Source organism: Cryptotermes secundus, unplaced genomic scaffold (genome assembly GCF_002891405.2).
Source record: "Cryptotermes secundus unplaced genomic scaffold, Csec_1.0 scaffold618, whole genome shotgun sequence".
NCBI lineage: Eukaryota > Metazoa > Arthropoda > Insecta > Blattodea > Kalotermitidae > Cryptotermes > Cryptotermes secundus.
In genome coordinates, this window is record NW_019734973.1 from 484,221 (window position 1) to 496,983 (window position 12,763).

The 12,763-nt window shown below is 38.1% G+C and overlaps 1 protein-coding gene across 8 annotated transcripts in view; it reads right to left on the reverse strand.

Moving 5' to 3' along the window:
- Positions 1 to 12,763, reverse strand: part of LOC111869151 (trafficking kinesin-binding protein milt) — a 179,145-nt gene that overhangs the window by 125,107 nt on the left and 41,275 nt on the right. For 7 of the 8 annotated variants that reach the window (XR_002843619.2, XR_002843617.2, XR_002843618.2 and 4 more), the window contains 3 exons: positions 11,993 to 12,149; positions 5,535 to 5,639; positions 1,483 to 1,587 (listed from right to left, as the gene is read on the reverse strand). Coding sequence is in view for 4 of the 8 variants with exons in the window: in XM_033753296.1 (XP_033609187.1) it covers positions 1,483 to 1,587; positions 5,535 to 5,639; positions 11,993 to 12,149 (367 nt within the window). In the remaining 4 variants the exon portion in view is untranslated. Of the gene's footprint in view, positions 1 to 1,482; positions 1,588 to 5,534; positions 5,640 to 7,436; positions 7,641 to 11,992; positions 12,150 to 12,763 lie in introns of those variants that run through there. The other variant, XM_023860400.2, reaches the window with a different exon arrangement.

Consider the following 12,763-nt stretch of genomic DNA (forward strand, 5'->3'; position numbering starts at 1 on the left):
CATGTTGACCCCTACCTCCCCAGCTGCACGTAGCGGTAACGTAACGCTCGCGTAATAGGCGAGTAATCACCCCGCATCCTGGCAGCTATGAGCGGTGACGTCACGAGCGGAGCCGAAGAGAGCCGAGCGGAGCCGAAGATAGCCGAGCCCCCGTAACCTGGTAACTATGCAAGGCAGCCGTCAACAACTCCGGACAGCGTGGCTAGCAACAAGGCACCAGGCAACAACTGTCCGATCGAGGCTACATAAGACGCAGCGAAGGCTATTCACAGTTGGTTCTACTGTAACAGTCGCCGAGTTGAAACATAGCAGCCTGCGAGTGTGCGATACTTAAGAAGTCAGCGAGCGGAAGACTTTTCGTGTGCTTTCCAGACATAGTGAGTGCTGTAGTACAGTTATACTCGGAGTGTGTAATTGGGAGCGTGTGATACAGTGATACATAGCTCCCCTACTGTAAACGTGTAGACTACTGAAGACAGAGTGAACTGATTTGCGCATAGGGTTATAAGTCGTGAAACCCCGCAACAGTGTTAACAGATTAATGCAATTAGGGTTATAAAGTGTGAAACCCCGCAACTGTGAGATAAGTAATTGTAGCCGTTACTTGTAGATTGTTAAATAAACCAATTAACCATCTCTACGGCGTCTTCAGTAACGAAACACGTTACAATATCTTCACCACTCCTGAACATGAATCTTACTGATCTCTAAAGCTGTACAAGATGGTCACTCCAGTGTAAGTTGATGTCAACTGGATTCATTTGGGTCAGGACAGAGTCCGGTCATGTGTTCTTGTAAACATGAAAATGAATATATAAGTTCCATAAAATGCCGGTCATATTGGGTGCAGCTGTGTGACTATTTGTGAGAGAGGATTCTGCTCCATGGAATTAGTTTGAGTTACAATGTGAAAATGGGGGTAAAAGCCAACTCCTAAAGAATCATATATATATATATATATATCACAAATGTAATGTAAAGTTATATTTCTGACACACAAACATCACAATGTTACACAAGAAACTTGTCAGGTGATCAGTTGTGTTACAGCTCAGTTAAAAACCAAAGTTTAGGGGACTTTCTCTGTGATCATCAGGGTTAATATCTGATGATGGAGACAGATTAAGTCTCTGAAATACTGCCTCTTAGTCCAATGATGACATGCCTAATCACACAGAATATTTTCATATATTCATTTGCCAGAAAGCTTCATATATTATATTACAGTCCAACTCTGATTTCGTACATCATCAGTGACGAAAGTAGGAAACCTTGATTCAGTCCTCTGCAAAGTTGTAAAAGTTTTTGCTCAAAACGAACTGCTATGCAGCACATGCTGCACTGTTCACTTTAAGTTCTTTGTTTCTATTAAGTGCTGTCACAAAATGATGCATCAGGTATAAATAGTACATGCCAAATCACCATTATCATTCACAATTGCTAATATCAATCCAAATTAGACAGTGAAAAAGGTCTACTTACGAAAGTAGTTCAAAGCTTCTCGGATCTGGTCCGGTGTTAGGTTCAAGTCTGCTTCCTCTGGTTTCAAAGCAGGGCTTGGAATATACCAGTCTTCGTTTTCGTATCCTACAACATAAAGCAAAACATGTTTGTAAATCCAAAGTTAAAAAATGAAGACCACAATAATGCGTTATTATCCTTATGTAAGAAACTCAATTATATATGTACATATGAATACTGACAGGGATAATGGAGTCTGGTACATGCTTCCCAGTGTTTTGGAGAAACGCAATGCTTCCATGGAAAATGGAGTCTGGTATAAGATCAGTGATATTTTGGACGAACATAATGCCTCCATCTTCAGAGATCTTCTACCCTTCACTGCTGTCAGAATCTCAAATCTGACAAAATCTTGTTATGCTGATAATGTTGGTCCCATGGTTTGAACCCATGAAATACTGTGTATAGTAACTGTGACAGTGATCAATGTTGTAAAAGATGCTAAATTTCCATGAGGATAAAGGATTTAAGTACCTGGAATATCAGCAGCCAAGGCAGTAAGGGGTGTAAATGTGCTGCAAGTGTTTTGGAATCTCTAGTTCTCATCTGCAAAGCTTCTTATTACCACCCAATTATACATGGTTTATCCATCAATGTATGGGCTTTGTAAACCCAGTTGCCTAGCAGTTCCTTGAATCAACCACAAGAAATGACTTACCTACTGATCATGTTCAAAATTCTGGCTTCCAATAAATCATTCAGTGGTGAAAATAAATGGAAATCACTGGAAACTAATTTTGGACTATAAGGAGGGTGCTGAAGTGCTCCAAGCCCATTCCCTTAAGAATTATTTTATGGGATACATGTATTAACATATAAAATATCTGCATCAGTGACAGCAATTCATGGTGCACCAGATCTGACATTATCAGGAACAGATTGCTCCACTGTCATCTCTAACAACAGTAAAAAAAAGGCGTAGGTATCCCTGTGACAGGCTGTGAAGGCCCATCGGGTTGTGAGACATCGAGGCTCCCAAATTTTCTACACAATCGGCTCACAGATGGCGGTGAGGCTGTCAGCCTTGCGCGCTGGCCACCCTTTACCACCAGGAAAATCCCTGGTACTCATTTCTGTTAGAGGCTGAGTGAATCCTGGGCCACAGTGTGGCAGGAAGGATTGGGTCAACTGAAAAATCCAATGAACTCACTGCAATTCAAACCTGTGACCTTCCGGCTTGTAGCATAGTGCCCCAACCAACTACGCTACTGCATGCCCCCTCTCTAATAACAGTAGCGTAATTGAATTCTGAAATTCATACTTCTGTCATAAGTGTGAGATGTAAGCAGCATGTAATGCACCAGGTCTCGTCTGTATGGCAACACAAGAAAGACCTTGAGTATATTATATGTTCCCTAAGCAGTGAAAACCCCATTTAATCTGCCTTGATTTAAGGTTTTCCCTGATTTCATGTGCAATTTCAATGACTGCAACACAATAATCTCCATATTAAATAATGTACATTCAAAATTTTCCTCAGTTTAGTGTTTAAATCCATTGCTCCAAAAAGAAAGCCTTATATGGTGATTTAATATTTTGTATATGAATTTCCTACTATGCATAAGTATATACAATATATCTAACCATTTAAAGTACAGTAATTACTAAACACATCATTTGTTTTAACACTAAAAAGCTTTGGGTTTTGCCTACAGAGCATATTCATATATTAAGTGTGATTCCCATAATAAAGAATATAATTTCCCTACAGGAATTTAAGAGGTTGATCTCTGTAATGGAAACATATTGTGACATGTTGACCCCTACCTCCCCAGCTGCACGTAGCGGTAACGTAGTGCTCGCGTAATAGGCGAGTAATCACCCCGCAACTCTTCCCGCGGTGACGTCACGAGTGGAGCCGACGTTAGCCGAGTCCTAGCATCCTGGTCGCTATGCAAGGCGAGTCAACAGCGATGACGTCACCAAGGGTACCGCAGGTTGCTAGGCAGCGCGGGTAAACAGTGATTGCGAGAGACGGTAGTAACAGTGGTTACTTCCGCTAGCGTTACTAGCAATACAGCGCCAGGCAACAAGGGTGCCTATTACGTGGCCGTTTTCCGTATTGTCCGATCGAGGCTACATAAGGAGCAGCGAAGGCTATCCACAGGGAGTTCTCAATGCAGCTACCTACGAGTTAGTTCCAAGCAAGCCTACTAGCGAGTGGCGTGTTACGAGTGAAAGTGTGTAATTCAGGGAGACTTGTATAGCTCCCGCGTTATTAATACGTGAAGACTCTTGAAGATAGTGTTAAGAGATTTTGTTGTAGGGTTTGTAAAGAGTGGAAACCCGTAACATTGTTATCATTAATTGTAGCCGTTACTTGTAGATTGTTCAATAAACCAATTAACGATCTCTACGGCGTCTTCTGTAACGAAACACGTTACAATATATTTTCTTAGTGGGTTACCTTTTGTTTATGACACTGTCAGTATCTCGACTATATAGTGTCAAATGAGAGGGTGAGTGATGAAGTGGAAAGGATTTGGTAGGAAGTGGTAATGGACTAATCAAGGTGCTGTCCAGATATTTTCCTAGAGGGACTGAAAAAAGCCATGCAAAAGTCAGTCAGGGTAGCTGTTGTCTCAACTATGATTGAAATGGGTATATTCTAGAGCATTACTGCTATGCCTACCAGCCTGGGATATTTTCTGTGAGGTATTACTTATATTAAAAAGAAGGTTGGTCCAGAAGTAGACACAGAGGAAACTAAGCATATGTTGATGTCTTGTCACCAGAACACAGGGCAAAATCATATCATATAGATAGCTAACAGCTTCTTTGAAAATGTGGCACAGTTCAAATACTTGGGAATAACAGTAATAGATCAAAATTTGATTCAGGAGGAAATTTAAAATCAATCAATCAATCAATCAAGATCAAATAGCTCCAACAAGAATCATTTTACTGTCTCACTGTTTGTCTTACTACATCCCTTCAGAAGCAAACAGAAAATTTGTCCATAAAAGGGACACAAGTTCTAATCTGCTTCCTATCAACCACTTACACAGCAGTCAACATCATTATCTAGCAGTCAGTCAGCTGGATCACATGTTGACCTGTTCAAGTTTTGTATGCCCGTTTGTCCTTTCATAGGTCTTCTTTGGTTCCTTCATCCATGTGATTTACATTTTCTGATAGTTTTGGCTATCCCTTTCATTACGTTCTGATTTCAACTGGTTTTATATTTCAAAATGCTCTTAAATAATAATGTTGGTCTTTATTATTTTAATATAATGTCTTTTATGGTTCACAGAAGTGCATTACGCTGATGACCTCATACACTTCATTTCACCAGTTAACCCTTTATAGCCCTGTGGTTACTATATATACCACCCATTTTAACATACTAAAACTCTGCATTCTGCCCACAGAGTGTATTTGTGTGTTTCATATGGTTCTCACAGCAAGCGGCTGCTCTCCTAAACAGCATTAATCAGTTGGTTTTGCAGCGGAGACATAATGTGTTTCCAGTGAGATATGAACTGGATTCTTATATATTTAGAAGAAATGCACAGTTTCGAGCAGTGCTTCTCAACTGCTAGGCCACGGCCCAGTAGTGGGCCCTGGCATCAATTATACTGGGCCGCAAGAGGCTCTTCTGGAACTTGTCATTTTCATTTTCTAAACATTTTTCATGAATAAATATTTTATAGTTAGCTTAATGCATGAATTTTAACAAAACTGGAAAGGTATTTACTAGTAAATTTGTTGGGACTGGACCCTCGTCTTATAAAGAAAGAACTTACTGGGCCGCGGTCTCATAAACGTTGAGAACCACTGCTTTAGAGGGTCAATAGCATGTCATTCCTGCTGCCTCATGGCCTGGGGTCAGGCCACTGTTTACTCACTTTGCCTTGAAAACAGGGATAGGTTATCTGAAATGTCAGGTAGTGAGCCCAATATTACATGGATACAAGACAGGTCTGTCCTTATTGGCAGCTGCATCGTATAACACAGGCATTCTAGTGAACATAAAGATCTGTGATGTACACACTTAAATGATGTCAACCCACCTGTAAACTGAGTGAGTGTGTCTGCTCGCAGTCGGTAGCGAGGAATTTGTTCTTCCAAAAGGCTTATGATCTCTACTTCTGGTAGCTCACCTCCACTGCACACGTCTAGAACACAACAGAACTAGGGTTAATAATAACATCTTCACAATAATGAACATTTCTGAGCCTGGGGAGTATTCTGAATGTTTGAAATGTAGTCCACAATACTATTTACAGTTTCTGTGCTAGTATTCGGCTATGGTTTCTGACCAAATTATGATTTCATTTCCAGAATTTAATGAGACATTTACAAGACTATAAAAAAAAATAGCACAAACACTACCAGCATTAAAGGGGATATTGCTGCTGTTATCAATATGAAATCTACTCAGAAAACAATTCTTGTAAATGTACAACGTTTTTATTTATAAAAACAAAATTCAACAGAAATACTTAATCTCAATATCATGAACAGTTCTCAAAAGACAAGTACATTTACATTACGATGCTAAACTTGATAAAATGACAAACACTAAGTGGTGCTGCTATATATAGGCATGTTATGAATTTCTTCTTCAGCAAAGATAAACACTGCAACATCAATTCATATATACTTTCCAGCGCTGTTAACTGCTACCATCATCTGTTCCTATTCATAAATATTAACACAGACAAGAATAACTAAATTTTAAAATGCTTACTAATTTAAATTAACTACTACTATTTCTATTGAATTAGAAAAGAGTAAAAAAGATTGTCCTGTGCTCTTTGACAGTGATATCATCAGAACCATCATATGAACAGTCACTATTCCCTACAAGGTGTTCCCCTGCCCTTTGTTTTTACCGTAAAACCAGCACACATTTCGCTCACCTTAACAAATCAGTCAAAGAGATATTTGGTATTGTGCAGTTTCTAAGAAACTATAAAATTATATTAAAAAAATCTGCAGATTTGGGAATTAATGATCTGCTTTATTCCGTCATCATTAGTCTTATTCATTCATTACTACTTCAGTCTGAAAGGAAGTCATGGATGTCATGGCCCTTCTGTAATGTTCCGTGCATCATGTAATGGTTTAATTACCAGATACAAGTAGTGTCAGTTGTAAGTTGGTGTACATAACAGAGGCCCCACTAAAATCTCACAACCCTGCAATAATCAATTTGCATTCCTGGCATAATTTGAACTTCAATGTAAATAAGAGTGCACTGATTTGAGTAGGAAGTAACAGAAGGTTGAGAAATTTGGTACTGAGGAGCAACATAATTCTTAGTTACTCTTCACCTAATTATGTATTATTAGGATGATAAAATCAAGGAGGCCTATAGCATGTATCCAGAGTTAATCTGGGTGCTGCATAGAAGAGACAAATCTCTGCCCCTGCTAAGAATCGAACCTGATTACCTGGTCATTCAGCCTAGTAACTTTACTGAGTTAAGAGATGAGAAGTGCATAAGAAATTGTCAGCAAAACTAGAGAGGTATGATCCCTTGGGAGACTATACATAAATATGAGGATAACACGGATACTAGAGTAGACAAAAAAATAAGGTGTATGGTGTGGTCTGAATTTAGGTGCCCCAGGATCGATTTCAATAGCAGCTTTTAGGAACATCATATTAACACTTTGGGATCCATAAAACAGGGAACCTAGGCGCCACCTAAGCAACTACAAAACTCTTTAAGAGAGACACTTCATCACCATTCACCTCACTGGTTAGTTAGGAAGTTTAAAAATTACCATAATGAAATCAAGAATGTGCTGATATTTTCATATATTTACAAATGCCGAAGAATGGTGGACTAAATTTCAGTGTACCAGAAGACTTGGTACTAAAGTTTAGACTCCTTATGTATGCAGAAAATACTGATATTCTTGAGCTGCAAGTCAGTACTAATTTTAGCTATGATCTTCACTCACCAGACTCCCATGCTTCTAGAATACTTTTCCTTCTCTCCTTAAGGTCCTTTGACCTCCTCCTTATCCTAGGGCATATAACAGACCCTAGGAACATGACCCAAAAAAGGTTGCAGACCCAGAACTGAAGCACTTCCTGCTACCAATACAAACAAGCTACACTGCACAGGATTGAAGCATTGAACCAAAGTAGGCCCAGGCGTGCTGATCTCATCCATACACACTGAGTACAGAAATAATCCACATCTGGATCAGAGCCAGCAGCACTTTTCAGTCCCAAGGTTGGGAACTTTAAATTTTAGGAAAATGAAAATTTGTGAACCTCACACTGTTGATCTACTACAGGTCCTTCAGAAATATCATCTAGACAATTTAAGAAATGTATACATGGCATAACAGTTCTGATATGTTTAATTATATTGAAAAATGTAAGACTTACATTTGAAGTGCACTGAACATGAAATGTATTTTTCATTTTTCTCTAAGATTTTTTTTGTACATTTTCCCGTATGATGAATATACAGGGAGATATGTTTATGTTATGATCAAAATGTGCAGGAAAACATATTCAGCTTTATGTAAAGTGTCTGCTACTGCTGTCCAAGTTTAACCAAAGGTGAAATGTCTTGAGATGTATTACTAAATATCCTCAGTATCAAATTTAACGAAAATCTATTCTGTACTTCCCACGTTGTTATATGCAGACTGATAGCCATAGTGAAGCAAGTGGACATACTTCTGTAACTTAACATGACAAAAAAATTATATGCAAGCCAGGGCCCATGGGACACCACCAGTCTTTGAAGTTTTTCCTTTTTTTTTTTAAGTTTATTATTTTCCCAGCTGCTCAGATTACACAGCATCAGATGAGAAGATAACCGAATGATAAATTAAATAAAGCAGTGGACAGAAATGGTTGTGGCATATTTGCAGTTATTATTCCAACCTTTGACTGGATGGATCAAGGACAAAGCAGGAGTGTTATTTATTAAATTATGACATTCTGCACTTGTATGAGTTTTATACGGATGCACCAAGAACTAACAAAACATTTATATACATATATACTGTATACATATCATACTTTTCTTTCACTACAGCTGTGAGACTGAGGCATCACAGAGAGACAACACTCCAATAAGCAAAAGATTCAATCATCAGATCGAAATTCTGGAGATACCAATTGAAAAGAGTGCCAGGGGGAACTTACAATGCACATCTTCCTTCAAATATTTCAATTTGTATGGTGAGGTTAGCAAGAACTATAAATTCGTAATTATACAGTTTAGTGGGCAACTTCTATGCATAACTTCCACTAGCACAGATTTTGATTATGTAAATTTGCTTGATATAATCTAAAAATTTTGTACCAATGACAGGTTTCCAATTTAACATATAAAAATAGTTATTACCAAATCCGGAGATGCATATATGAGCTATTCCCATACAAAATTTCACATGCCTAGTTCTAATGGTTCATCAGTTATCATGATAAAATGAAAAGTTGAATACAGACTTTGTGTAGCTATCATGTTTTTATGTTTACATTCTACACAAAGTATGACCTCAGGGGGCATTTCATGCATTTCAAAGGTATAATGCATACTAAATTTCATGGTATTACATTAATTTGTGCTAGTGTCACTTCAGCCTCATAAGTTCAGATGGCTGAAATATTGGAATGATAGCATTTCTGGAGGAGTTAAGGACAAGATGGTTGTGACAAATGAAACAAAACAATTAATTTCTTAGAGCAATAAATGAACACAAAGGCCATGGTGGATGGAAATTTGCAAAATACAGTATGTACTAGAACAGAGCATACATTTTTAGTCTCAAATTTTATTATACTCACATTCATTATCTTTGATTATAAGTTATGAAATCGTTTGCCATTTTGGAAAATGTAACCATAATAATATGAAAAACTAGATTAAACTTTTAAAAATCTCTTAACAATTTAAGGCTCCTCTCAACAGTGAGCAGAAATTCAATAAAACATGCTGTACATCTTCAAGGCTCTTCCACTGTTCCCAAGGGCAAAGGAAAGGTGCAATGAATGCTGTGTTATATGAAGAAATGTTATAAATGGGTTCCATTTTATTTCTTCAATCCTCTTATCAGCAGAAAGGGTGCAAAAAACATTTCCCCCATCAACTTCATATAAAGGGGGGATGATGGTGATGATGATGATGATGGGGTTAGAAGACGGAACTATTACAGCAGCTGGTTTTCTCTGCTCGTAATGTACAAAATAATCATCATCATCATTAGCTGGAATAGAGCCATATTATCCATCATCATTATCATTAATCATGGCAAGAACATCATCATTATGGCTAGGTCATCATCATTAGCTTCAGTTGTGAGCAGGCAGACTCCAGTGCCCAGAAGGGAGCTTCCCCTCCCTGCATCCCATATCCTACCCAATAAGGGGACATTCAGCATCCAATGAAATTTTCTGTCCACACATTTAGATGCCATGGCTATATAATCCATATGGTCTGGCTGTAGAATTTTAGTTTGTGTCCTGACTTCTAGTGCCAGTTCTGTGTTTAATGCCAAGCCTCTATACACTTAGTTTCATAGAGATTTTGCTGCATTCAGTTGTAGAAGCCATGTGCTTCTGCACCAGATGTAATGCCAAGACTCATCTATTGTGCTCCTTACACTGCCAGCTATATCAAGGTTAATGGACGCAACGAACACTCATTAAGAGAACAGAAATAGGACAGTAGAGGTTCCAGTATGGCTGTCTCATAAGGGTTCTAATTAGCCCATCTACTAACACAGAATGTGGCAGTTTTACTGAAGAAGACCAAGACTTGGAAAACACTACCCAGGTACAGTGATGCATACTTGTACTATGTTCATAACCTACATTAAGCATGCTGATTCTAGACTACTGGCTAGCTACTGCCATACTAGGTCTCAGAAACTAGGCATGTGACCAAGCATAAAGTGTACCCCATTTCCCTCACAACCCTTCTAAAAAAGTGTCTGTACTTCATATAGAGAGTACTATTCTGACCACAGACTCAGATGGGAGAGTCAGATGTTCTTCCTGTTCTGTCAGACTGATTAACAAAATATAAATTCACTGTGTGGGGCCAATATCTAGAAATATTAACTTATCTGAACACTTCAGTTCTGCTATGTACTATATTAGACTCCACCATAAAAACTATCATTCACTGAAATCACTTTTATTTATTCTGTGTTGATAACAATGAAAAACTTAATCACAATCAGAAATTTTAAATGGAAACATGTCCTCAAAATATATGACCATGTATAAGCTTTACAAAAAATTTGGTAAAATTTACATGCAAAATAAATCAGTAACAGGGAACAATTGAGTCCCTAAACCTCCAAGAGCTCTCTACATCTCAACAGGTGAACTTTATCTGCATGTTATCAAAAAGACTATACTTCCACAAATAAATTTTATCAGATATCACTTAATGTTCTCAAGTGCTTTACATAACAGAAAGGGACAGGCTACTATGCATACACTTATCATTAGAATGGGGAAAGACAGGACCCGAAAAGACAGAGTAGATATAAAGCAGAAATTAATCATCTACCAGATCCTATGAATAACAAGTATTCACTTTCTTTACTAAAACCGTCACAACACAACAGTATTAAGGTCGGTGCCTAGTTTCGGCTATTAATAGCCATCATCAGGCAAATACATGGCTAACATATATACACCACTGAACTGCAGTACTAGTTAAATTGGATACAATAATATTAATTATATTAAAATACTTCGCATAAAAAAACAATAAATTAGATTATATAAAATAAAAGTTATAATATAAAACAAGAATAAAATTCTTAGAGCAATGTTTTACATCGAGTCAGTCATTGGTTTTTTGTGATTTTGTTGTGTTCCCATGGACAAATTGCAGTATTCTATATTTTGTATACATATAATATATTGTTTTGGAGACTCGTGATGTAGATGTAGTAATATTAATGTTAATTATTTAGTCAGTGCCTCATCTTACAAAGTATTGTCCGTTCTGTAGGGAATGTAAACAACGACTCTAATAAGTATTGAGAGATCTGAGGTTCTCATAGAGGTGAATATTAAGATTACCATCTGCTATTCTGAAGAAGGCAGCAGGTTTCTCCAAAATGTGGGTGCAATCTATCAAACTACACAGCATCACATCTCAGAACATACAGTCCAAATACTCCCCACCGTAAAAACCTCAAATTTCAACAAATTCCCCGCCTTTATGGAACATGGAGATTTATTCACATAATCACAAAAGCCAGTGACTGGACAATACTGCAAGTCAGTTAAATCCAGCTTCCCCCTATTCTCACACTCCTTCTCTAAGATTCATCTTAATATTATCTTCCCACTTATGCATAGGTCTTCCAAGTGGTCTCTTCATTTTGAAGTGTACAGACCAAAAATTTGTAAGCATTTTTCATTTTCTCTAATTTGTACCATATACCTCCTCCCACAGCTCACTCATTTGATTCAAAACCCCTAAAAACATCAGAAGAAGGAACAAATTACTGCACTCCTCATTACGTACCTGTAATAGTCTCTGCGTCCCGCGTATTATCTCTTGATGGATCCAGGGTTAGTAAGCTGGTGGGTCCCACTGGACCACTGCAGCAGCTCTCTGGAGTGGCCAGTTTGACAGCAGTCAACAGTGAAGGGGAGACACCCACCACCTCACCTTCTCCCACCTGTACAAAATTAAGAACATTTCAGTTACTGAACCCTTAAATGGAATATCCTGCTGCCCATGGAACAAACCACTAAGGTGAACTGCTGTATACATTATGCACTCTCAGATCTCTGTGCCAGGTGTCAACTTCATATTCCAGCCATCATGAGTATGGCACACACATATGTTATGTAGGCCAGGCATGTTGAATTTGTGAGCTGGCAAACAGATATTTACAATGATCATTCATATTAATGCATCATCAGCACTACTAATTTGCAGCACACAGGACTGTGTGCAAGAAACAAAATGAACATAACAAAAACAAAAGACATGCTTTCTTATTAGGTTTTGGGGTTCTCATGACAGCGAATATAAGACCACAGTCTTCTTCAGGGATGTGACCCCAAGTAGTGTGGTGGGTCATACAGGAATGACAGGATGTATTGGAAAGGATGTGGAAGTAGTCATGGATAATTTTAAGGTAACCAACTGAATGGAGAAACTGTAAAGAGCCATGACAGACCTTGCTCACAACAGCTCGTGCACAAGCCAAGAGTCAAATCCAGGATATCCCAAATAAGAACCAGGAGTAATGCATTAGTAAACCATTATGTTAAGATTATTTGGCAT